General features: G+C 45.1%; 3 protein-coding genes across 3 annotated transcripts; all 3 read left to right on the plus strand.

Moving 5' to 3' along the window:
- Window positions 1–2,285: 2,285 nt before the first annotated feature.
- Window positions 2,286–5,127, plus strand: MGP (matrix Gla protein; the record flags this gene model as incomplete). Its single annotated transcript, XM_082002717.1, has 4 exons — window positions 2,286–2,346; window positions 2,835–2,870; window positions 4,054–4,129; window positions 4,988–5,127. 4 exons carry the CDS (start codon window positions 2,286–2,288, stop codon window positions 5,124–5,126), a joined length of 312 nt encoding a protein of 103 aa, XP_081858843.1. The 3' UTR covers window position 5,127.
- Window positions 5,128–8,158: 3,031 nt separating this feature from the next.
- Window positions 8,159–13,810, plus strand: LOC309416744 (osteocalcin-like; the record flags this gene model as incomplete). Its single annotated transcript, XM_082014103.1, has 3 exons — window positions 8,159–8,225; window positions 12,029–12,098; window positions 13,681–13,810. 3 exons carry the CDS (start codon window positions 8,159–8,161, stop codon window positions 13,808–13,810), a joined length of 267 nt encoding a protein of 88 aa, XP_081870229.1.
- Window positions 13,811–17,288: 3,478 nt separating this feature from the next.
- ART4 (ADP-ribosyltransferase 4 (inactive) (Dombrock blood group)) lies at window positions 17,289–20,313 on the plus strand (the record flags this gene model as incomplete). The annotated part of the gene is made up of 3 exons (XM_082003050.1): window positions 17,289–17,372; window positions 18,687–19,413; window positions 20,219–20,313. The coding sequence occupies 3 exons, from the start codon at window positions 17,289–17,291 to the stop codon at window positions 20,311–20,313; spliced, it is 906 nt and encodes a 301-aa protein (XP_081859176.1).
- Between the last annotated feature and the right edge of the window lie 4,948 nt (window positions 20,314–25,261).

Consider the following 25,261-nt stretch of genomic DNA (forward strand, 5'->3'; position numbering starts at 1 on the left):
GCAAGGGAAAGTGTTCCCCGAAGGACATTTGTTAGTACAGGGCTGTGCAGCCAGCATGTTCATTCATCCCTTGGAAAATGCATTGCCTCTGTGGTGAAGAATGAAACGTTTGGGTTAAAGTGGTGTTTGTGGCTCTTCTCCTGTGGTTGATGGCCGGGGATGCTCCAGGCATTCTAGGATCAGAGTCCTCTGAAATGGGAGCAGTGTCTTCCAGGGAGCAGAGTGCTCTCTCCTGAGGGAAGACAGATAAATAAAGAGGGTTTGGCTGGAAAGCATGTTGGAGTTTCCCACTGTGCAGCCTCACCTTCATTCCAAAGTACTCCCAGCATCTTCCTCTCTGTGCCCCACTGCTTTCCCGCTGGGCTCTCTCCTCCAGCCTCCCTCCAGCCTCCCTTTCTTGGCAGCTCCCATGAGCTCCCAGAGTGTACAAGACATTCAGGAAACCTATAAAATCCACATACGACACTAACTCCAAAACCGTGGTCTCTAAGGAATGCAAACCATCCCAGAGCAGAGAATTCCCTTAAAGAGACTGGAGTGGCAGGACATGGAGGGACAGCAGAAAAGTCTCAGTTCTCCTCTGACCTCATGTCTATAGCAGACTTATGGCTTTTGCCTCAGCACAACCTAGTTTTCCTCCTTATCTTGGGGTGAGCACGGAATGGGCAGGATGTGGACTGTATGGGGGGGCATTGATGGTGCAGGACTAAGCTGCTCTCCACATGGGGTGGGATAACAGGGAAGAAAAGCAATTCTTTCTCTTTAGTCTGAAGTTGAAGGCCCTTAGTTTCTCTCCGAGAGACCACAGGCTTCAGGCAAAGGCCATGAGCTTGGCATTGAAAGGGTAAGTTGTAAAGCCCAGAGTAATCTTGTTCCACTGAAGTTTCACTCCACATTGGGGAAAGGTTAGGCTCTGGCTGGCTGTCCCTGTAGTTCTTGGCTGTGTCACCTGCAGCGTGGCTCCCCAGACCAGCCTCTGCAGGTGACAGTAGTGACAACACCACACTGGCTTGGGGGGAATGGTCTGCACCCAGAGTACACTCAGCCTGCACCCTGTCAGTGAGAAATGGCTGCATGTAGACATGGACAAAACAGGCGGTCACCACAGCTTCCCTCCCTGTCTTGCCTCTAGAAAACTACTCTCCTTTGCTTTTCAGCGAGTGGGGATAGCCATCTCTGCAACTCCTTTTTTCTTCTTTCACTCCCTCCTACTGTACCACAGAGCTGAAAAGAGGAACACCCCGTCTTTTGTCCATCGCTACTGTACATGACATTGATCCCAGACAAGCTTTTTGGACGCTAGAAGGTGAGGTAATGCTCCCAGAGACTGCTGGCCTGGGAGATTCATCCATGCATTCAACCATGCAGCTGAAAAGCCTTGCATTGACATCTGCTTTGGTGCCCAGTGGGGCAAAGGCTGGCAGTGCTAGACCAGAGCAGTCCTGAGAGATATGGTTACCTCTGCTTTCACCAAGATGTTGTCCCTTGGGCTGGAAGAGCAGTGTAAGGTCAGGACCACAGTGAGGACCTGCAAAGATAGGAGTTCTGGGTGCTGCTGTCATCTCAATGCAAAAATCATGATCCCTCCAGCAGAAGAGATTCTTCTAGGTTGCTGCTTGTCACTCCTGGAGCAGGAAAGTAAGAGAGGAGAAGGGGCAGTAGTGTTGGATTCCTTCTCTGATGACTGTCAGGCTGGGACCGCAGCAGAAGCCAGCTAGAGGGAGGGGGGCCAAGTAGGGATGGAGTGTTTGAAGCCTCATTCTCCATGTCTCTGTTGGCAAAGCTGACAGAACACTCTGGGCTGGCTGTATCCAGACAGAGGATGGTGAGGGCAAAGGGGGCAGATCAGAGGAAAAATTAGAAAGGCAAACATTTACTTTTGGGATCAGCACACACCTCTCCCTCCAGGCCCCCGGCAGCCCCTGAAATTCCTTCCACTTGCACAGGCCAGCTTTTCTGAACATGGAGTGCTAGTGACATGCTTGCCTGTAAATTACGGCCCCCAGCCCTGAACTGGGAGAGGAAGGAGGCATGCCCCCTCCTTCCTGAAACCTGACTCAATCTGCCAATAGAGGATGTTTTGTAATGGCTCCATAAAGAGTGTGTACCAGCCAGCCGTCGCCTTCCCCAGGCTCTTTCATGGGCCCCCTCCTGGCTCTGTTTTCATAACAAACATTCCACTGCTAATTTTGCAGGCAGCCCAGGATCTCCAGCTGCCCTCAGTGGGAAGAGAGCGAGACGCAGCAAGAGAGACAGAGTGAGAGATTCCTCCCTGCGCTGGCACAATGCGCACTCTCGTCATCCTTACGCTCCTGGCTGTATTGGTGATGGCTGCTACTTGTTATGGTAGGTGACCTTTTCTACTGGGTAGAGTGATAACTCCAAACCTGCAGACACCTTTGGGTCCTTTCAGATGTTCTTTATTCAACTTTGTGTCTTCTTTCCCCTTGATCTCTTGCCTGCTTTTCTGTCCTAGTATCAGGCTGTCCTAGTCCTGCTCCAGAGCTGTCAGCTTCAAGTCATTGTGATTTGTGGTCCAGCATGCTTCAGCCCTTTCCACTGTTCCAGCTCACCTCGCAGGCTGCTCCCCTTTCTGCCCCTTTGTTGTCTGGACTACAATAAGGTTGCTCCATTCTAAATTCCTGAACACCCTAAACTCTTCATATAAATGCTAGGTCAGGCCACTGATCCCTTTCTCTTCCTTTTAACCAGGTGCCTGAAAACCTGGCTTCTCTGATTTCTGTGTGCAGGTTCTATTGATCTGTGGTGTATGAAAGCCTGTGAATCCCATCAGTACAGTGTCTTACCACACATTTTACTCTTTCTTTCCCCAGAGTCCCATGAGAGCATGGAATCCCATGAGTATTACAGTAAGAGACTGCTTTACTATTTTCTTGAATTTGAAGTGTGCTACAGACATCTCCAAGACCATTTCCTTGTACTTTACGGTGAAGTTTAAATAGGCAGAACCACTCAGCCCAGGGAAATTGAATTTACTGGGTGATGGACTTGCAGAATAAATAGGAAGAGAGTTAAAAAAAGACTTCACATGTTTGGGCACAAGTGCATACCAATATGTTTTGCAAAGGATATAATGAGAATTGGAAAACAAAGAATCATGAACTTAGATTCCTGCTATATCCACCTAAAACAGGTTAAGTGACAATAGAAAAGGGACATTACTCAAAAAGCTCTATGATGAGCAAAGAAAGAGGTACTGCAGAAGCCAGTGATATGATTTGTACTTCCCCAGGGACAGGGAGAGCCTCACTCCCAGCACCTTGGAAGAAGCAGGTGGCATGTGTGGGCAGGAGGGATGCTGGGTCTGGAAGAGAGAGTTAGTGTCACAGAAACATGAAAGGGTGGAGGGTCTCACCATAGAACAAACAATAACCGGAGCGGTTAGAGAACAGATGGTTTCAAACTAAAAAGAAATTAGACCATCTGGGAGAAGGACTTCACAAAACAGCTGGTCAGAAGCACAAAGGCACATGTGTAAGCCAATACATACCAAAATACCAAAGACATCCAGACTCCTGAACTCTGCAATAGGACTGTGATGTTTCTCAAAAAGGACAGAAGGGACCTTCAGGCACATCAGTCCAAAATTTCCATATGGACTGCTCAGTGACTGCCTAACCTTGGAGGCAGACAGACAGACTCAGGCCCTTCCTGTTTTTACCTGTATTTTCATGATTCTACTAATTCTACCGAGCATGCCCAGACTTCCCATGGTCTGCACAGCACGGCACCTGCCTCTTGGCCAAGCTCCACTCACTCAGAGGACCTGTGGCAGCAAAATCACAGTAGCTTTACCCCAAGTGGCTTCAGTAACAGCAGAGCTCGGGCAGCATGTGCACTTCCACGCAGGCGGCACAAGCCAGAGGAAGAGGCTGTGCACGAACCAGCGGGGTGGGCAGCAGCGAATATTAAAAGGTCCCGGTGCCTGGGAGGGCAGACAAGGAGGCTGTTATAAATATGGAAGCTAGCTTTTGTTGAAATCAGGCCTTGAAAAAGTGTCCATCTACTCTGAACAACCTCTTGCGTTCTCAGATCCCTTCATCAACAGGCGAAGGGCCAATGACTTCATACAAGCTGACACAAGACTAGAAGCCATCTCTCGGGAGAGGTATGTTAAAGCTTCAGGTCAGTGAGGATGGAAGTGGGCAGACGTCTCTCCTTGCCAGGCACAGGCTGGCACCAGCAGAGGAGGTGACTTCTGAGAAACCTTAGCCCCTCTCTTAGTGTGATGTGTCCGTGAAGTCCCCAACCCTGGCAGAAGACAGCAGAGAGTGAGTCCTTGCGTTTGAGGACTTGTCATGTACTGGGAGGGCTCTGCTTAATCTGCCTGAAGGAAATACCAACAGAAGGAGAAGGAATCAGTGTGGGATGGTGAGAAAGGAGGCTCAGTTTGAGGTCTTGTTCTAGTCCTCAGCTTGCATGCAGAATTTGCATGACCTTTTCTAAATCACAGGGCCATCTGGGGGCCTCTTTGCCTCAAAAAGCAGGTATAGGCAGTTTCATGCCTTATGAAGGGCTTGTGAAAATAAAGGCTGAAGCACAGAAATCATCTCCTAGCAAAGCGTCAAGGCAAACCTTCTCCGCAATACCAGGTGGCCCCTTTGCAGGGTGTTTCAGGTCTTCCACGCGTGGCTTTGGGGAAGAGCAGAAGAGCTGAAGGCAGCAGGCTGCGGGGGCTGCTGGAAGGAGGACTTTTCCTCAGGTGGAGGCAGGAGCCATCCCCTTCTCCCCACCGCCCTACTTATCCATGAAATAAAAAGTTACCTGGGGAGGCAAAACGCTCCTGTTGTAGTCACATCCCCTGGGTGCGGCGAACACAGAAGCTGGTATGCTAACATCTTGGTAGCTGGATGATGGCATCTGGTGACGGACCCTTAATCCTGGTGGGGAACTGCGGGGCAGGAAAGGGCTGCAGACAGATATTTAAGATGACAGCACTTACCATTCATCTCTCCCACTTTTGCAGGATCAGGGAGCGTAATAAGGGGCCCCAGGAACGTCAGAGGGAGATCTGCGAGGACTACTACCCCTGCGAACTGTACGCTTTTCGCCATGGCTATCCTGCTGCTTACAGGCACTATTTTGGGAGGAGGAGGACTAAGTAAAGGATGACTTGTCCCCACCCTGGGGCCTGGAGCCCAGGATATCCTCCCAAAAAAATGCGATGGCTCTGAAACATATTCAGTTGCTTGTGTCCCTCTATGTTATCCTGCCTGCTGCTTCTCTCCCATGTAGCCATGGATTCCTACACTGTGTTAATTAGTGCCGAGCTGATGTAGCAGAGATCAGAGAGAGTTCAGGATGTGGGTGTTTATTACACAATAAATTGCTGGTTTGATACTATCTTCTCGTGAGTCACAGTATTTTGGGAGGGGGGTGTGTGCAGTTTTCCCCAAAGAAGCTGAGTTTGTTTAGCATAGAATCTGGTGCAGATTTCGGAAAAAGTCACTACCTTGCAATCACATGAGTTTAAAAGGATCTGCAATGTTTTTCTTCCAGGTTCTACAGGTGGTTTCTTTTAGAGGTCACTGGCAAATTTCATTTCCCAGTCTTAAGACATTTTAAAATGGCGTTGTGTTCAGAAAGCAGGGTGAGATGCACTTTTTGAAAATGAAATCAATAATATCTTTCCTCAGGTGGAGAAGCAAAGTTCAGAAGGCGCCTGTTTAATCTTAAAAACAAAGTTAGGGCAAGAGTTAGTGACAGAAAAAGCCTGTAAATTGCATCTTGTCTATCCAGCTGCCCTCAGGTCCTGAGGTAGGATGCTCCCGTATAAAGAAGTGTGTGATCTGGATTTTACTTGTATTTCCTTTTGGAATCCCCTTTCATGCCCTTGCTTCCACTTAGAATGATTCTGGTAGTGCTAGAAAGCTGCAGAAATCAAAGGTGAAGAGGGGCTCCATGTGGTAAATAAAAAAGTAAAAGAAACCCAGTGTTTGGGGTTAAGTCCAATGTTGTTCACCTAGAACAATTTTATTTTAGTGTTCATAACTCATTCAAAATCAAGATGCGGCCTGACCCCGTGCCCAGATTGCTGAGCACTGCACACCCCATTGAGGAGCGAGCGTGACCGCTGTTGGATTGTCGCCAGCACTAAGGCACCTCGCAGAGCCTGTCCCCAGGCCAAGAAGCACCAGTGCTGACATGCCCAAGAATTCAATACTGCTCCGGGCTGGTCAGCAGCCACAGCAGCTTGGAGACCCCTTGGTGTGGGGCATGTAGGAGACATAACATCTTCTACCTCAACTCAGCACAACTGGTTTCAATATTCACATCTCCAGGCTTCCAAAGGCAAGTTATAGAAGTGGGAAAGATTCATGGCACATTATCAAAGGCTATGAGGTATAAATTATCAGGTTGTTGACTATAATGTGAAATTAAGTCTAGAGACAAATCTACCTGCAACATTAGAAACGTGCATCTTCTTGCAAAATATGCTTCAAGGCTTTGCCAGCTTTGAAGATGAACTTCTGGAAAGAAATGTGATTTATTTATCGAAAACAATTCTGATAGGAAACTCCACCCTGACAGCTGCTAAAGTTTTGTCCAAAGGAAACAGTGAGAGATAAATGAGTTTAAGGAAAAAAAGCCATACATTCGCATTCACACTTGTTCTGCGTGTTCCCAAGTAAGTGAATCTTATGATCATGAACCAGGGAAAATCTTTCATATCCTAAAGTCAACAAGTCTGCAGTGTCTGGGTTTGACGTGACACTGTGACACTACCAAACTGGAAGGCACAGAGCTAATGCTGTCTGAACGTGTGTCCAGAAATATCTGGTGATTCCAGCCTCTGGTTTACCAATATAAATAATGGATAACACCAGAGATCTCTGTGGGTTTTCGTTAGTGTAAGCAATATCCAAACATTTTTAAGAGACTACATGCTGGTTAGAAATCTTGGGAAAAGTTGGGAAGAGAAGCAAAGCTGTGTGGATTACTAGAACTGTATATTTATATTATTTCAAGTTTTCCTTTGGAAGCAAAACTTTCCTAGAATACCTATTATTTTTAGATATTTATTTATTTTTAAAATGTTGCTCTTCAACTACTTCTGCTGGAAGTTGTTAGTATATATATTCAATCTTTCCTGACGTGTAGAAGAGTTAAACTTTTTTTTTTTTTTTAAATCCTGAAATTGCTCTAAGCGAAAAGAAAGTGTTTCTAGGGATTGGCACAATCCCTAATGGCTCTGCCCTTGAGAGCTTTTTAGGCTTTAATTCTGCAACCTTTGGATGTCTCCCACACATGTGGAACCGAGGAGGACTGGATATGAGGTAGAGGAAAATGTGATCCATGTGCTGTGTTTGGGACATGGCTTTGGAAACTTGGCTGGTGGGTTTGGGGAATGTGGGAGATAGATAGGCTGTAGAAGAGCCCATGCAGGGCTCTTGACATACCAAGCAACCACAGCCACTCAAGTCCTGAAGAATAAAACACTTTTGGAGTTTCAAGTTTATTTGATATTTAGACAAGAGAAACCAAACTAATAGCCTCCACACTAGGAAGATTTCTAGGAAGAAAAAAGAAAGACCCTCCCCCAAAGTAACTACCAAAGATCCCAACAGTATAAAAATCTCAGCTCTCCGAAGTGATTTGGTGAAACTGTCTGAAGCAAAAGTTTCCTGTGTGTTTGCACTATGCAAACTGTTTCATGGGTTTCTCTACCTTCAGAGACATGGGTCAGGGTGGGGTGGGTGAAAAGTTTCAGCATTGGGTTCAGTCTCATTTGATTTTCCACATGTGATAGCTCTATCACACGAAAGGAGCTGCTTTACTTCTGGGTGTGCCGGTCTCTCCCCTGGCTTTCTGGCAAGAAGCTGAATGACTTTCATGTTTATAATAAAACTGATTTTTTTTTAATCCAGTTGTTTTTCTTCAACAGTCCCATTCAAAACCTCAGATAAAATCTTCTGGAAATGACATGAGTCCTGAGATGGATCTCAAAATGGCTGCCAGGACCCGGTATCTCCTGTCCCAAAGGACGGGCTTTGTTTTGGAGCTCAGACGCAGGAACACAAGCCAGAGCCCTGATCTCTCCAGGATATAAACTGCTGCCCGAAAGCAAGCTCCGGAGAACTTCGGTAACCTCCAGGAAAGCTCTGAGGTTAGGGAGACTGGCGCAGCCAAAGAGGACATGAGGAGTCTCTTGGCACCACTGGTCGTGACTCTGGCCCTGGCAGCGCTCTGCTGTTGTGAGAAAGGTAAGGGGACGTCTATGCCGGGAAGGCTCCCGGGAGCGCTGCTCGAGCCGTCAGCCTCCCGCCAGCCTGGGAGAGACGCATAGCTTTGCGGGGAGGAGGGTGCACTGCCAGCCATTGCACAACTTCAGATCTCTGTCCGAGAGACAAAGTCACAGATGAGCGAGGACTTGGGGATAGAGAGCCTCGTCTCTTGCTGGGCACTTTCTCCCGCTGGTCAATGCCCCCCCGCCCCCCACCATTGCACCGTTGAATTGCAGCAGAGAATTCAGACATTTTAATATGTTTAAGCATTAAACCAGTTTAGCATTTAGGTGAACTGGCAAAGATATGCTGGATGCTCACTTTTGAGTAAGAGGGTTGAGCTGCAGGCAGATTTGTGTCGATCACAGGGAGAGGGATTTTGTGGCCACCAGCCCTGGAGTGCTGTAGCATCGCAGAGATAGGCACGGAGTCAAGCCTCCCCTGCAAGGAATGTGGGATGTGGAGAGCTTCTGGAGGGAAAAAAGCCTCCTATTGGTGGCTAAAAAAAAGGGAGTTGTCCCACTGAAGTGAGACAACATCACATCTGAAGGTAATTTAGTGATGGTGACTTTACGATGAAGAAATAGTAATGTAGTGGCAGCTCTATAGTTGATGAAGAGAGAGGGAAGGGGGAAAAGATCAGAAAAACAAGCGTTTTCCATTTACAGCAGGAAAATAGAAGCTGAGCAGGAGAGAGCTCTGTCTTTTCCTGTATTATCTCATTCAGAGTTAAATTTTTTTCAGTCCTTGGCACCAGCTATGTCATGATTCAATATTGGCAAATACATTTTGTTTGATCAGCGTTTTCCTTCTGCCAGTCTTCTTCTCACTTTTTCACTCTTCAGTATATATCTGCTTTTTTTAGTCATTAGTATGTTTCAAAATGCTTAATGGCCTTGGAGCAACTTCTAATTTTTTTTTTTAAATCCAAGGAATGTATACATTGCTTAAAAATAAAACTACACACAACCCTTTTAACAAAAAGTTTTTGTTTAAGCACAGTTGTTATTTTTTTGGTGTCTAGAGTCCACTTATGCCAAATACCTGGTGACTTGGGTAGAACTGACACCTTTGAAAAAAAGTATGGTGAAATAGCAGAAGAAAAAAATTGTGAAATAGGGCAGTGTGTGAGAGCCAAGATTAGGAGACCTTCCGTTTCTTTTAGATGACGCTTTCCTTGGGCATTTGCAGGGAGAATTAAGGATTAAGATCATGACTGAACACAGAAATACAGTGTGCAAATTCCTCTTGGTAGGGCTGGTGAGCCAGGTACCTCAACCCTGAGATGCAAAGCTGTGAGGACACAGGTCTTCCTAATTTTTGGCCCTATTTCTCTTCCCTATCAATGGCTTGTGATTTCCCCCTGGAGTTAAGGAAACCTCTCTTTCCAAAGAAAGAGGAGATGCTCAGCTATCTTCAGGTTGTGTCCAAATTTGGGATTTGGTTCAAATGGTCCCCTGGCTCTAGCTGTCCCTGCTCTTAGCAAGAGTGAGAAAGGAGAAGGAGGAAGGTCTTCCTCCAGCTTCCAGAGTGTCTGGCTCAGAGGAAGTTGAAATTAAACAAATCCAGGCCTAATGGTTGAATTTTGCTGTGGTGGAGAAGTCTCTCTCTAAACGGTGGGTGTTAATAAAACCGTTTTTGGGAGGAACAGACCTTCTGGGAAAGTGGGGAGAGCTGGACCCAGCCAGTAGGCAGAGGGATTCAGTTACAGAAGAGAGCAGAGGAGGAGGACTCTCAAGCAAACTCCTTTCTGTCTGTCTTCCAGACCCCAAAGACCCTGCAGGATCATCCAGCGCTGCCAGTGAGTATACGGTTGTGACCAACGCTCAGCTCCATTCTCCTGCATCTACTTCCCTTTGATTAGTTCAAGGGATGAACAAGAACCATGCTGAGTCCCTCTAGCTTCTCCCTTTTTGCTCCCTCAGCAGTTCAGTCCCTGAGGTGCAGGAGCACCTGCAGCAAACAGAGGGTCTGCCTTTCATGGCCATGGGGGCAGGAGACACGAGGGAGGTCAGCCTCCCTGCACCAGCAGCCTAGCATCGCTCCAGGTGTGCTAGTGCCATCTCCACAACCCTTGAGAAGCCCCCAGGCAAGACATGAGTCCTGCAGGTTTTTAGCAGTGGGATGCATCTCCCCTCTGTGAAACAGGTTGATGTGGGTGAAGCAACACGGCCAGTGCCCCGGCTTCTCTGAGCTGGCCTCAGGCACCTATTCCAAAGCGACTGCTGTGTCCCCAGACTGTTAAGAGAGCAGAACCTGCCCCAGGGCCTCCAGGCACTGGTCTTTTGGATCAGCTGAGCAGCCAGTGTGGTGCGCAGGATGACAGAGCAGAAAGATTTGGTGCCACATGGCAACAGGCTGTGACATCCCTGCCAAATCCCACAAGATGGAGAGCCTGAAAGCAAGCACCTGCCTTAGCTACTACCAAGAGCTGCCAGTCCCTCTTCTGTCAGGTTGCCCGGGACATGGGGATTTGCACATCTTGGGATGTCCAGAGGTTTTGCAGCAAGCTGATCCTGGCAGAAATCTGAATGGAAAATCCCCCTCGTTCTTCCCTGTCTCTCCTTTCTCACACCTTAAAGGGTAACATTGCTGCTGGGGAGCATGAAAGCTGGTATTTCTCCAGTGATCCAATACGAACACAGATTGGGAAAGAGAAAAAAAAAATGCAACGAGTGTTCAGAGAAAGGTGGTGATTTCTCGCAGCCCGTTGATTAGTAGTTTTTATGTAGTTGGTATTTTGATCCAGACTAAACCCAAGCTTGCTTGAGAGGAGGCACCTGCCAAACAGAAACACGATCAAAAACCCCACAGTGATGAGGAAAGGGCACAAAACCCACTGTCTCCCCACAGGCAGAGGTCTTAGAAACTGCTTTGCCCCAGTGACAGTGACAGTTTGCCAGGTCCTCTGCAGAAAGATGTACTGGTGTGCCAGCATCTGTGCACAGCTCTGCTGACGTGGGTCCATCCCATGGAGAGAGGCTGGGCTGTGCTGAGCCCTGGCTGGGAGCGGGGCGCAAAGTGGCTCTACCTGGTGTTTGTGGGGTGCTCCACAGCACGCCAGTGTTCGCACAACCGCAAATCCAAGGGGGCAAATAAGCAACTGCACTCACACGGTGTGTTAGTGGAGACCGGGAGCCAAGGCTGTCATGGCAGAAAGACCTCTCATGTTCCCCAAGTCCTGAACACCCGGATCTTTGCACCTCCTGGGTATATTTCTCCCTGGGTTATGTTTACCATCATTATTTTACACCCTTCACGTCTCATGGAACTCTGCACGTGTGAGCATTGGTATTTCCATGTGCTGCCTCTTGCTTATGGCTCATAAGAGGCATTTTTAAGGCCTGGTGGCTGGTATCCCGCATCACTTTTAGTCTGAGTTAAAATACAGAAAGGAAGCTAAGACTCTGAAGTGAAGTGGGCTAGGGAGAAATGGTGCCATTCCCGTAATTTTCTCCTTATTCATATATTATACTGTCATGACTTTGCTTTCTGCACATGTGCTGTGGACTCGGATCATGTTGTGTGACAAGGGAATTGAGTTGATGACAGAAAAGGCCTTTGTTCCATGTAGATGTGCAGGTTGGAGTGAGGAGGGAGCCCAGCTGTTGGGCTTTGAGTGGACAATGGGGTGGGGAGGGATGAACGGGCCATTCGGATGGTTTGTGGCAGTCATCTGCTTGTGAAGAGAGTAGACTGTTCATTTTCAGAGGTTACATTGATCTCTGTTTTTCATAGACCGTGGCCCTGCATCTCTAACCTGCTGTGTTTTCTCTCGGTAGGCATCAAGATTAAAAAGGAAGTTGCCAACACCTTTGTGAAGAGGCAGAAGAGGTCCAGCCTGTATGAACGGTAACAACTCATGAGTCAGGCTGAGAGCTGGACTCTGAACCTGTTCTGAAGAGTGGGTGGGAAGGCAAGAGGACATGGCAAAGCATTAATTTGCTGTACATCTATGTTATTACCTTTATGCGGTGAAGCAAAAAGGCTGCGGGAGACACTTATTGATAGATAAATGGTTCTTTTTTCATAAACAGTCTATTGAGAGATCATAGTTGGACTCTCATATTCCTCCCAGGGAGGAAGACAGTGCTAGCTGTCTGGGCTAGCCATAACGACAGCAGGATAGAAGTTAGAAGCTCCTCTAACCTGCACTGTCATCAGAGCCAGTTTTCAGGATAATGAGCATCACAGAGCTTTGGTCCTTGCCTCTGGCTCCCTACAAAGGAAGCACAGCTCTGTTGCAGGGATGAGGCTGGATCAGACAGCTGTTCTTTCTGAAGCTGTAGGTCCTACATACATTTGTGCAGAAAACCTACACACAAAGATTTGGAGAAATTCTAGATATAAATTTTGGAAACATTTGAGGTCATGCAAGAATGTTCTTCACGAATTTCCTGGAACATGTTTTTAAGCCACGGTCTCATGTAGGCCTGTGCAAAAAGAATTTTTATTCAATCCATCTTTGCACTAGAAGGACAATGTTGTTTTTAGATAATAGAAAATTGAGAAGCCCCATATGTAGAGGAGGAGACCAGAGTATTGTAGCAGAGGAACTGGCTGATGTTGAAACCTGCAGTGATTAAAAACAAGATGAAAATCAGTAGCAGCAACTGTATTGTCTGTATTGACTATCCCCTTATAGGTGGGGTGTTGTAAAAGTAGCTTCTGCTATAAGCATTAATCAGGAAGGACTGAGGTAGACAGACATCCTGGTGTATTATTTGATCATGAGGTAAGGTTAGTCTGGAAATATGGATGCAACAAATGGAATTCAAGGGGTATTTCCAACAGAGAAATAAAATAACAATTTGTGAGATACTGGTGGGTATCCTATAGCGGTGTGTACATTCTTCAGGAAAGATTAACTAAACCTAGCAGAGGAGTTGAGAAAGGCATCCAGAGTGTTTAGCTGAGACTAAAAGATTTGGGCTTGCTTAGCCTGGCAAAACAAAAGCTGAATGGCAATAGTATTGCTGTCAACAACAGCAGTGAGGATGATGAGAAGAAACTGCTTAAGCTAAAGGAAAATAGGGACTAGCAGGAAAGTGAGCAGAAACTGGGTGCAAATAAAGATAAGCAGGAAATAATAAAATAAATATATAATAAAATAAATAATAATAAGGAAAAAAAAAGATTCCTGGGTAGTTCGGAAATGGGGTTGGGGACAAAAAAAACCCCTAACTGCTTCTGTGGTGTCCTTTGCTGATAAAACCTCAAGAGCAATTGCTTTAAGTTAGGTTCAATTCCAGCTTTTCCCAGCATTAATCGAGTAGTCCATCCCTGTGTCAGTAGATGTTTAACTCATCATGACAATCCCCTGTTGGGGCACCCTGGGGAATCACTCTTCTCATGTCCGTGTCTGGGGTGTGAAACCTCTCCAACTGCATCGACTGAATCTGCAGAATGGCATGTCTCTCTCTGTCTACTCCAGGTACTTTGAGTATTACAAAAGTCCAATGGAGCAGATGCATGAGCGTTGTGAAAACTACCCCCCGTGTGACTATCTCTCTGACCAAATAGGATTTTACACAGCCTACAACCGTTTCTTTGGGAGATACTAAGGATGGGATGGTCACTTCATTCATTTTGCTTGGGACCAGTCTGAACCCCACAGGAGAAAGAAGATTGTGGGTGGGAAGGAGGGAAGAAAACCATCTAGACTGGGGCCTTCTTCAGTAGTCTCCCTAACCAGCTAGAACAACAATTACCCCACTTGTTGAGCTTTCATTAGCTTTATTCCTTTCATCGGAAATGTTTCTCTTCAGTCGTCTTTTGTGGTATTTTGAGCTGAAATGATTGAGAAGAGTCTGTCTTACCTCCTTCTATGTGAATCCCCATGACACAGTAGGTGAAAAAACTGTGATTCCTTTCAAGAAAAACAATGCATGACCTAGAAACATAGTAAGACCTTTTGTCCTCTTCTACAAAATGCAGGAGGATTATAGGAGAATGTCACAACACATGTAAATGGGATGGATCTGATCCTCGGATACTCACTGGGAAGAAGGTGGAACAGCTGCCTCCTGGTACAATGACTGGGGAAGTTCAGTATTTTCAGGCTGAACAATCACTGTAAATATGTGCCAACGTAGGGCGTTTTTGTAAGGATAGAAGTGTGGAAATACTACCACATAGCCAGAAATCCAGCTCTGGTACACTCTTCTGATTATTCTGTCACAAAATTTGCCTGTATACCAGTAACGTATAAATCCCCAAGGGTGTGTTTGAGGAGTCCTTAGAAGGATGGGCCCTTCCATTTGAATAGTGCATTCAGCGACTGTCTGTAAAAAGCAATTTGGAAATCTCTTGTTGTTTTTGTTACAGCTTGTTTCTGGTGAAAGTGAATATATCCAAGCAGAACAAAACCCCAATCTGTTCCTCTGATGCTTTAGCAGTTATGCTTGAAACTAAAAGTGTCTAAACAGCTCCAAAAAAAGAAAACAAACAAACAAGAAGCAATAAACTTTGTGAAATAAACAAAAAGAAAATTGGTTCAAGGATCGATTGAAGTTGGGTCAGCATTTGGTTTATTCAAGTCAGCTTGTATCTCTCTGAGATATATATATAAAAAATAAAAATACATGTGTATTTGTATACATATCCTCTTTCTTCTGCACTCCTTCATTCTGCCCCCCGTATGAATATTATACCTTAGCAACTTTCTGCACAGCCTCCCTTAACGTGCTCTGTCAGCTTTCCTTCCCTGAGAGATAGATGGCAGATCCCATCTCCAAGGTCAGGGACTGCTGAGCCTCCGGAGGCTGAGGAAGACTGAATCTCTCTGTTTGTGTGTAAGCTGGTGCAGCCATCCCCAGTTGCTAACTGCAATAAATACTGCTTATGTAAAGCAGGTTGGTGTGCTGCTTCTCTCTGTTCCCCTGTACAGCCTTTATCTGCAGTTAAAGAGATGCCTGGAAGGTAAAGCCTGCTCCTATGAACCCCGAGTAGCAGGATCCAGGTGTGTGAGGCTTCTTTCTCCCCTCCTGTGCCCCAATGTGCGAATCAGAAGTGACTACACTGACATTCAGGTCATGATCCCAGTACACCATGACAGTGAGGGAGAGGAGGGCCAGGCTTTTCCTGATTCACCAACTACCGAGCTCAGTATTTCTCTGAAAGACCTTGCCCTGAAGTAATGAAATGGAGCAAGTCCACAGAGATGGGTGCCAGTGTGAGTGTGAGCATCTCTTGTTTGGCATCTTGTTTGGCAAGCTGCTGTGACTTGCACCAGCTATGCTGACCTGGGCCAAGGAGAAGACAGTTAATAAGTAACTCTGCTTGTCTTGGTCAAACACCTGGGACTCGTTCCCCTGTTGGCATAAACTGATGGGACTTCAATGCAAACAGCAAAACTCAAAAAAAAAAACCACCCCAGAAAAAAAAAAAAAGCCGTCTAGTAAAAATGAACAAAGTACTCATTGAAAGCTGTGAAGGTTTCCTGGGAAAAAGAGATTAGTGAAATTTGCTGTACAAACAAATTAGGGTTTTGGTGTTGTATGGTTTTATTTGCTAAAAAAGAAACTCAAGCTTCCCGTCCGTATTTTCACCTGATCAAGGCATAATTAAGTACCATTCTAAATTCTCTGCTGCCATCTTATGGCCGTTATATTTATCGCCATACAATAAATAGCACATTACGTTGCATTAGAAGCGTTTGAAAAGGCAAATTTAGTGGGCTCTCTTCCTCATTCACTTCATACTGCAGCATACACTAAGAGGCCAGAAGGGAAAAATAGGGACATAATCTGCAACTGGATTATATACAGCTGAATTGACATTCTCGTGTTTATCCTGATTGTCAAGTTCCTGCTGGAGTCTGCCACAGTTTAGCTCCTTTTTATCTCTACATGAATAGAAGAGGAGATGTCTCTCAATAAATTCACAACAACTTCTCTGGACTCACTTTTAGCCATCAAAATACAATCCAAGATCATAGAGCAATTCCAAGAAGGAGAAGTAGATAGACTGCATTTATCACTTTGCAACATCCTTCATGTCATCATCTCGTATCACCAGTGGCTGCAGATACTGTCAGCAGCATCAGCTTGGTGCAGTCTTATAGATCACTTTGAAAGGAACTCAGTATGAGACCTTTATGTCATCTTCCACCCTATTTCAGCGATATTCAACAAATGCTTTCTGTCCACAGAATCCAAGCAGCTGCACAAAGGTCTCTTTTCCCAGGGAATCACACCATGACTGCAAATGCCTCCCTCATCCAGACTACCACTAACAGGCAATGGAAAATGGACTTCACTTCTCTGTAGTCAGAACCAGGCACTGACACCTCCTCTTTGCTCTTTTTCCATGCAGAAAATTTGTCAGAGGCCATGAGGCTTCACAGGTGAGTAACTCACTGCCCTTTACTGGGAAGGAGGACCAGAAAGCAGCTAATAGAAAGGGGTTAATCTCAGTATAGAATCTGTATTTACACGCTCATTCTGAGCGTTTTTAATGTAGACAGTTCTACAAGGTGCCACTCTGCAGTGCTGTGTGGGTAGGATTGACAGCACATTATTAGAAACCAGCAGGGGCTAAGGAGAGGGACAGCTATGTTATCTCTGCTTCCAGATGGGATCCCAAACTACCCAGCATTTCTGTGTTGGCTTTATCAGAGCTCTGCACTTCTTTAAAAGGGCTTTTTAAGCTCTTGGCCAAGGACAGTGCTCTCCACCTCATCCTGACATATCACTCCTCAGGAAAGAACAGCCTTAAGACTCCTCCAAGCTGAAGTTTTCTTCCTTTTTGCAAGAACAAGAACACCAGATACCTTGGAATTAAGAGAATTATCAAGGTGAAGGACACTTACACCAGCTGGAGTTGGTGCAACCAAACCTTCGTTATGGATTGTGGGCACACTTCTACCAGTAAAATGTCTGTTTGGTTTGATTAATGACATCTGAATTGCAGTAAGTATCTGGTGACTCTTTGGTTGAAGAATCATCCCCAAAACCTGAGTGCAAATTACAACCAGCAGAATTTTCCAGTTCAAGGAAAAAAAGGAAAGAAGCAGATGCAAATGACCTCTACTTGACCTCAATGTTCTTTACAGTGTCCTGGGTGGACTCTAGAATGCCAGTGCTGCTGGCCAGCCTTCTGTTGGTGATCTTCTTGCAAAGGCTGGTAAGAGGGGGTAAATATTGTTCTTTATTTGAAATGGTGAAATTGCTCATTCCACTGAAATATCCTCCTTTTTTTCTTCATTTGAAACATGTTCTTTAAAGATCTTTGGGTTCAGCTTAAACTCTTCTGCTTTCAATGACTCTGTTGCATTTGTTACCTGTCCTAATTCCTAAAAGGCTACTTTTCCAACTACTTGGTTGGAAATTTCCTCTCTTTTGGAGACATATGGTTTCCCAGGTTGTGTCTGTGAGTAGATCTCATGTTCCTCTCCTTTTCCAGCCTGTCTCAGACGAGGCTCTGATAAAAGCAGTGTGTTGTTGGATGGGACACTGACAACATTGCTCTATTGCTTGTGACTGCCTTTTAGCTTTCCTTTAAAGCAGTTACGGTATCATGGAGAAATACACTGAATCCCTGTATAATTTATGGGCCAGTATAACTTCAGAGGCTAAGAAAGGTATCAATCTGGTTATATGCCTAGGATATTTGAGACGAAGTTAGTATCTACTTGTAGAAGTCAACTGTCAGCTGACTACAGTGCTTGACTAGTCTACTAGGAGATCAAAAAGCAAAAAGAACAATGTCATAACTCACACCATTTCTTAGGTCTTATTACACAAGGTTTTAATTAATTAGAAATCCTAGAAACAGATAACTAGTGTGCCATTTCATAGACAACATATATTAGAGGTTATTTTCCTGTTATGCCACACAGTTGTGTAAAGTCTTACTCATGTGTTTAATGTTTATTTACATGACAGGTCCAGCTGGCCTCAGAGACAAACTGGATGAATAGAAGTTTTGGCACAGTGCTACTGTATTGTCCTTTACTGAACAACATGCACTGGCGCCAAAACATGTCCAAAAGGTATCACAAGACAGGAAGAAGAAATTCACCCCTGAGATGTGTTCAGGCTGCACTGCCCTGAGCACATTGTTTTGCTTATTCTTTCCCTCTTCAAAACCACTTATTAATCATAAACAGAATATTGAAATAAATGGACCATGAGTTTGTCCTGCAGGCTCTATAACTTCGCCTTCTGAAGGGCCAAACTCTCCTGAAGTTTTTAATGCCACTGATCCATGTGCAATAAGATTGCATCCTGGCTGGCCTTTGCCTGAGGTGGGGCTTGGACAATAACCTGAGGTTGCTCAGGAAGGGCTCGTCAAAGAAAGATGCCTACCTGCTGTTCTTGCTCTGCCTATAATGACAAAGAGGCAAGAAGAGCGTAGGGAAAAACCTGGCTTGCATCCATAGAGATAAAAAAAAATTCACACTTCTGATGCTAATATTCATTTGCTTTTATGTTGCAGGCTGTGTCACATCTTATGATGGATATGGCTCTACATTCCTTTGATGACCAGTATCTGGGGTGCAGAGAGCAGGTGATGGAAGAACTGGAGCGAGGAGACTATTTCCAAAAGGAAATAGCTGCTAACAAGGACTATTTGAGTCTCTGGAAGAAGGCTCAGGAGGCTTTGTTAAAGAGCCCTGTAGGTCTCCTAAGGGAGATGCATGAGAGCCATGCCATAGTCCTCATGGCTTACACCATGAACTCTTCCCTGCACTCTCAGCTGAACTGGGCCACATCTACAGCAGGAAGCTCTCCAGACCACTACAGACGCAAATTCAGTTTCAAATATTTTCACTTTTACCTGACAACTGCTATCCAGATAATGAAGCAATGGCAGAACAGCAAGGAGAGCATGGGAAAACGAAAGTGCTATCGGGTGCACAGGGGTGTAAAAGACTTATATATCGAGGCCATGGTAGGCAGCAGGGTGCGATTTGGCCGTTTCACCTCTACCTCCCGCCTTTGGAATGAAGCCCAGAAGTTTGGGAATGAAACTTTGTTCACAGTGACCACCTGCCTGGGAGCAGCTGTGCAAGGCTTTTCTTACTACACATCTGAGAAGGAAGTCCTCATTCCCCCTTATGAAATTTTCCTTGTCAAAAGCTTCTTTCAGACACAGCACGGTAACCGGCTGCATCTGCACTCTGCAGGGAACTACAGCAAGTACCACTGCCAGCTCGTGGAAGGTATTGTATATAGCCCTTCATGCAGGGGGGATGCAGGACAGTCAGGTCTCAAGTACCCCAAGTAGCCCTCACCAGCTGCACCTACACGGGGCCACACTCAAGGCCACATCTGTAGCTTGCCCACTGTGTTTGCCTACGAGAGCCACATGACCCAGTTGTCATATGTTTGTTGTGAAACCTGGGAGCACCCCACAGCTCGCTAGAGATGAATCCATCTGACACACAGCAGGTCTCAGGGTTCTCTGCAGCCTACATTTATCCTATCTGCCATTGCAAGGACGTCATAGGACACAAGTATTTGGGTCCCCAGCATTCCTACTGCAGGGGCAGTAGGTGAGACTTGCAGGCAGCTTGAATTCAGTATTTATTCTGGTAGCTTGCCAGGCTGTTAAACTTCAAGCCTCAGGATGAAACTATTGCTGCTTTAGTCATGTTCTTTCTCCTGTGGCAGGAGAGGTATTTTGCAAAGGTATCCTTTGGTAAAATACACGCTGTGAGTATCCTGCCTAGAGAGATAGCTATTCTGTGCTGGAAGACCTCACTGGCCCTGTTCCACAGCCCCATCCTTCTGTGAGTCCACCACCAGTACAGGACTCTTGCTTTTGTCTCTCTGAGTAATAGTGCGTCAATGCAACCTTTGAGCACAAAATATTCATTCAGGAATGAGAGTTTGTGCCTGGACATAAGCCAAAGTAGTAGGTAGACTTGAGGAAATGGCTCATGTGGGCAAAGGCTGTGTTAGCAAGTGTGGGAAGCTGAAGGGAACCAAAAGAGGACTAAATGAGTGCTCTCGACTTTCTTTCAGCTTCAAGAGGCAAGAACAGCGGTTCCACTGCCCTCACCGCTACTGTTCTTCCTAGTGTAGCTGGAGTTTTCTTGTGCTTGGCCCTCAATGACTGATTCTCTAGCTGCATCCAGATATATGCACTTGAAAAGCAGGCAAGAAGAATTCACAAGAAATAAGCCTCTGGAGTTCCTGTTGTTACAGAAGGTTCAACCCTCCCTTTGCTTTCAGCTGCAGCTCTCCAGCTGAGACTGGAACATTCAGCCTAGTTCATCAAAACAGACATTCCCTGGACCCATTCAGGTAGGAAGACAGTTATCTATGGCCTGTCTGAAGAGTAGGGAAGTGACACCCTTCACTGTAGGTAGCTTTTCCTTTAGACATTCAGGAAAGACACACATGGACTTTGGACTCTTTACAGATCTCTCAGTATCTTTATTTTTAGTGAGAAAGACTCCGTCTGCGGGTTGCAAAAGGCACCATGGTGGTAAAGCCCAGTGGTAACTGTGCAACCTTGCATATCTCCTTTGAGTGCAGAGTCCCAGGGGACAACAAAGTCTGTGGCTGCAGCATGGCGATCTTTCCCCATCGCATGACCCCATGCACCAAAGCCATAGCTCTCATCTCAAGCTGACCATCTGCATCTGACACAGATGTAGTAGACAGAAGCATAAAGCTGTCTTGAGACATGAACTTAGCAGCAGAGGATCACAATACTTCTCAGGCTGGTCTTCAGCTTTCATCTTCGTCTTCAGCATTTCTTTTGAAAAAATCAGGAAGATGCTGTGTTCATAACAGTCCTTGAGTGGCTGATGATACGTGCTGGTTATTTCGTGCTGAGATGAAGGAGAGTCTGTGGAGCCCACTGCTGTCTTCATGGATGTTGGATGTGATTGAAATTCATTTATCTGCCTTTCTACTTTGATGGTCTGCAATGTTTAATGCTGGAGGTTGAATCAACATCACAAATTGGAACTGGAACTTCTGATTTAACTCTAGACTCCTCTCACTTTTATGTGTTCCTTTAGTTCTGGAGTCTTAGACACCCAAGCCAGAACAGCTGTGAAGTTCTCCCATCTCCAAAAAATAACAGTGTAGAAATGATAAGAAACACTTTCTGCTTGCAATTCCCCTTTCTAACATGCCTTGCTTGCTTCTTCACTCCCGGTCCCTCACCCTCACTGATGCTAGCCCTGGGCTGAGGCTACATACAGTCAGAAAGGTTATCTCACCGGTCCAAGGAGACTAGTCATAGTGATTTAACTTTGCAGTAGAGTCATCAAATAATTGAACTGAAACTCACTGACACATTTCACAAATCACCCCCACTTTTAGGGACTGCTGATCTCGGCAGGAAGCTGGAGTTCTGTATTCACCATCCCCTGTCCGAAACAGTAAGCAGCACATTAGCTATTCAAATGAGATCTGAATATAAGAGGACTGCGCAAGTTGCCAATCAGCTGGTTCATCAAAAGTAAGAACAGCCAAAAGCACCTGTGGGAACTGCTTGACTCTCAGACCAGCTCCATATAAGCCTGGTGCTGCCATTCCCTTGGAAATCCTGTGGCAAGGAGTGCAGAACTTAGGCACATGACAGATACTAGCATTAGAAATGTAGGCACTTAAGGAATTTGGATGCCTTCAGGTTTTAGCAGATTAAATAGAGGTGTCTGAGGCTCAGCATCTTGTGTATCACATTTAGGTGTCCGTAATGGCAGAGACCATCTAATCATCTAAAACCTAGTAATTTGTTCTGAGAAACTGAACTACTGCCCCTGAAATCCTGAGACATGCGTGACCAGACAGCTAAAAGAGATTTAATACAGAACTATTTTACTATTAGCTTGTTTTCTATCTATATTTCATGTGACTTTCTTGTTGCTCTTGGTTTACCAGTGATTTCAAATAATAAGTTGTCAGAACTTGATTTGACCCCTAAATGCTCAACGATACTAAGCCCAGAGTTCAAAAAAGAATGAAAAGATTAGGAACAGCTGCTGCAGATACCTCTTGTATGTGTACTGAAACATGCTTGAACTCTTTCCTATGTGAGAATTACAGGAATTAAGATGGATTTCTGACACATCAGCACATTTATGCCTCTTGCTGCTTATTTGTTATTGCTGGGATGCAGGCTTCAACCATTTTAACAAAGGTTTGGAATCCTTCACAAGGTGGCTTCAGCACCCTGAAAGCCTCCTCTAAGTAGTCAGCTGCTAGTTTCAGGCTTTTCTTTATAGATCTGTGTCCTCGAAGAATAGCCTGTAGGAAAACAAGAAGTGAAGAGGAGGAAGGTAGAGAGCGAAGCCTGAGCTGTTGCACTGTTCCATTTGAGGTGGAGCTGCCTTCTGTGGTGCTTTGTGTCTCGTTTTGTTGGAGCATCTTCACAATATCAGCATAGTCCATGAGAAGCTCTGATACTTGGAGGGATAAGGCAGGTGAACTCAATAACGGATGAATAGCATTCTCTACTGTGTCAGGGAAATTGTCATGTTTCAACATCACGGCAACAAGCACACCCATGACGCTTTCTACAACCCCCTCGTAATTCTCATAAAGTTCCTTCACTGCAGCAATCTTGTCCTGCAAGGAGGTGATGGGACCAGCAATCTTAGCATACAAACTGTGGCTGATGCTTTCCTGTACATCTTTGTCTTTTGTTTCCATGGAAGCTTGCATCTCTTTCAAAGCACTGACCAGGAGCTGCAGATTATCTTTAATGCTGAAGTTTTCTTTTACTGACACGATGGGGAAGTTGGTGCCAAGATGTGCGTTGAGGAGTCGGAATATTGTATTGGTTGACGGGACATAGATGTACACTAAGTCATGCAGATTCTGGCAGGCCCTGACCAGCCTTTCCTTATCACTCTTAAAACCAAGGCGGGATAACATTTCTGGAGTGGGGTGTGACTCTGAAAAGCAAACAGAGGAAATCCAGAAGACACAGGGGAATAAAACTGAATATCTTTTCAGCTAGAATGTTACATTTCTGAAGCCAATATTATAAATTATCAACCCACCTGACCCACCCTCCCCCAAGGGTTACAGTTAGAAGCTCAGATCAACCTTCTGCTTCTCCCTCCTTTCCCTTCCTATGGCAAAAGTGATCAGAAATTTTGTGAAATTGATTTTAGCCTCCACTGCTGTTCAGCCAGAGCTGGCCCTGGGGCTCCACACCACATCTTCCACTCCCACAGCATCAGAGGAGAGGACCTGGGAAATTGCAGCAAAGAAGGGTGACAGACACTCCAGATGAAGTCCTTCCCCCAAACTTAATAGGGCTGAAACAATAGCTGTTAATCTTCCTTAAAGACCCGGAGTACAGCAGGAACAAAACTGCTTGCTTATTGTTTAAATAATTTGCTGTCATCTTCCAAATGATAGAGTAGGGACTCTAGAAGAGAAGAACTTGCATCCACTGTAAATCTTGAAGACCTGAAATCAGTTTCCAGCCTACAGAACATGACACAGAGGCAGTTGCCATCCTGATCAATTCAATTCCGTCCAATATTGGAAGAAGTATTTCAGAACTATATGGCATTCTTAGTTAATATCAGGAGTCACAACTAATTGGCCATTGCAGGTATGTAATAGTTAAATCATTATTGTTCTCTCTCAGCTTATCTTCTCATGCCTACAGCTCTGAAAACAAGAGGAGTGTGGTACTCTGGCTCTGGGTTGAATACAGTAGCTCAGCTTTCAGGGGAAAACAAGCTGGCAGTTGCAGAGTACTCATTTTATGCTTGATCTTTTACCTTCATCTGAGAACTCAGCCATTCTCTACTGAGGAGGCAGCATTCATGACCAGAGCCTAGTGGGCAGCAGGTCCATCTTTCTGAAGATTAGAGCATGGAAGATGTCTAGCTTGGATGAAGGCAGAAGTAGAAGCTTGTCTTGCTGGGACAGACAAAGCCTGTTTTCACTGTCTGTGGTATCTGTTTTTCTATTTGTGTGGAACTGTTGAACTTTTCTTCCGTAATTCACAGGTGTACAAAACCAGTTGTGGCAACAATTCTTTATTTCAAGGAATAGCTGTAAGCATTAGTGTTTATTGTTTATACTTATAAGCAATAGAAATTTATAAATCCCAGTACAAAAATTAATTCTGTACCTGTATGAATGAAAAGCGCTGTCCTATATGTTTTATATTCTGAGAACAGCAAGTAATACCATCCCCTTTCAGCCATGATGGTAGGTACCTGTTATGATACCTTTGTCGTAGGCAGAGGGATTCATGCTATACCTATTCTCTCCGGGAACGGAAGGCCTTTGGAGGACCTAACAATTAGAAACTAGCATAAAATAAACTGAAATGTGTATAGATTGGAAGGAAGGGGAAACGAGGAGGAAAATGAAATTAATCTGAGTAAACATCACACAATAGATTTAATGACAAGCAGGCAGGCAACAGGACCCAGCTGAAGCCCAGCCTCTGGATCCCTAACTCATCACATGCTGCTGGAAACCACCAGAGGAACACAGGGGAAAGAGGATGAAGTCACTGTCCCGTACACATTCAGCTGATTGCAGGAGCACTCAGACAAAATCAGGTAGGCAGTCTAAATGTTTAATTAGAAAAGCTTCTGGAGAAAATGTCCCTGGAGCTGGAGAAATAGTCAGAAATATGGAAATATATGTGGCCTGCCTAACTCTAGAAAGCAAATGTAAAAACTAGCAAAAGTGTTAATGTGAAGAGTAAGAGGTAATTTTTAAGAGACAAAATCTAGAGCAGTTATCAGAAGCTGAAATAATCATGCATAAAGAAAAGATGCTAAAAGTCTCTTCCACACCTGTCTAGTATGTGTTTGTTGAAGTGCTATTCCTCTTAAAACTGTCTTCTCAGATTCTACAAATAAGGAAAAACAAATGATCTTTCAAAAAAACACCACTGGAGTGGAAAGGATCTAGTATCACACTGGGTCAGAGAGCAAGCCAGCAACATCTCTGAGACAGGACTGATACGAATTCATACCTTGTATTGACATGCCTTTACGTTTCCTGAAAATCACAAACCTTTACCGTATATGTACTTTGCTCCCGCCAGCTTGAAGAAAAAGAAAGACG

Source organism: Phaethon aethereus (assembly GCF_964289735.1).
Source record: "Phaethon aethereus genome assembly, chromosome: 1".
Lineage (NCBI taxonomy): Eukaryota > Metazoa > Chordata > Aves > Phaethontiformes > Phaethontidae > Phaethon > Phaethon aethereus.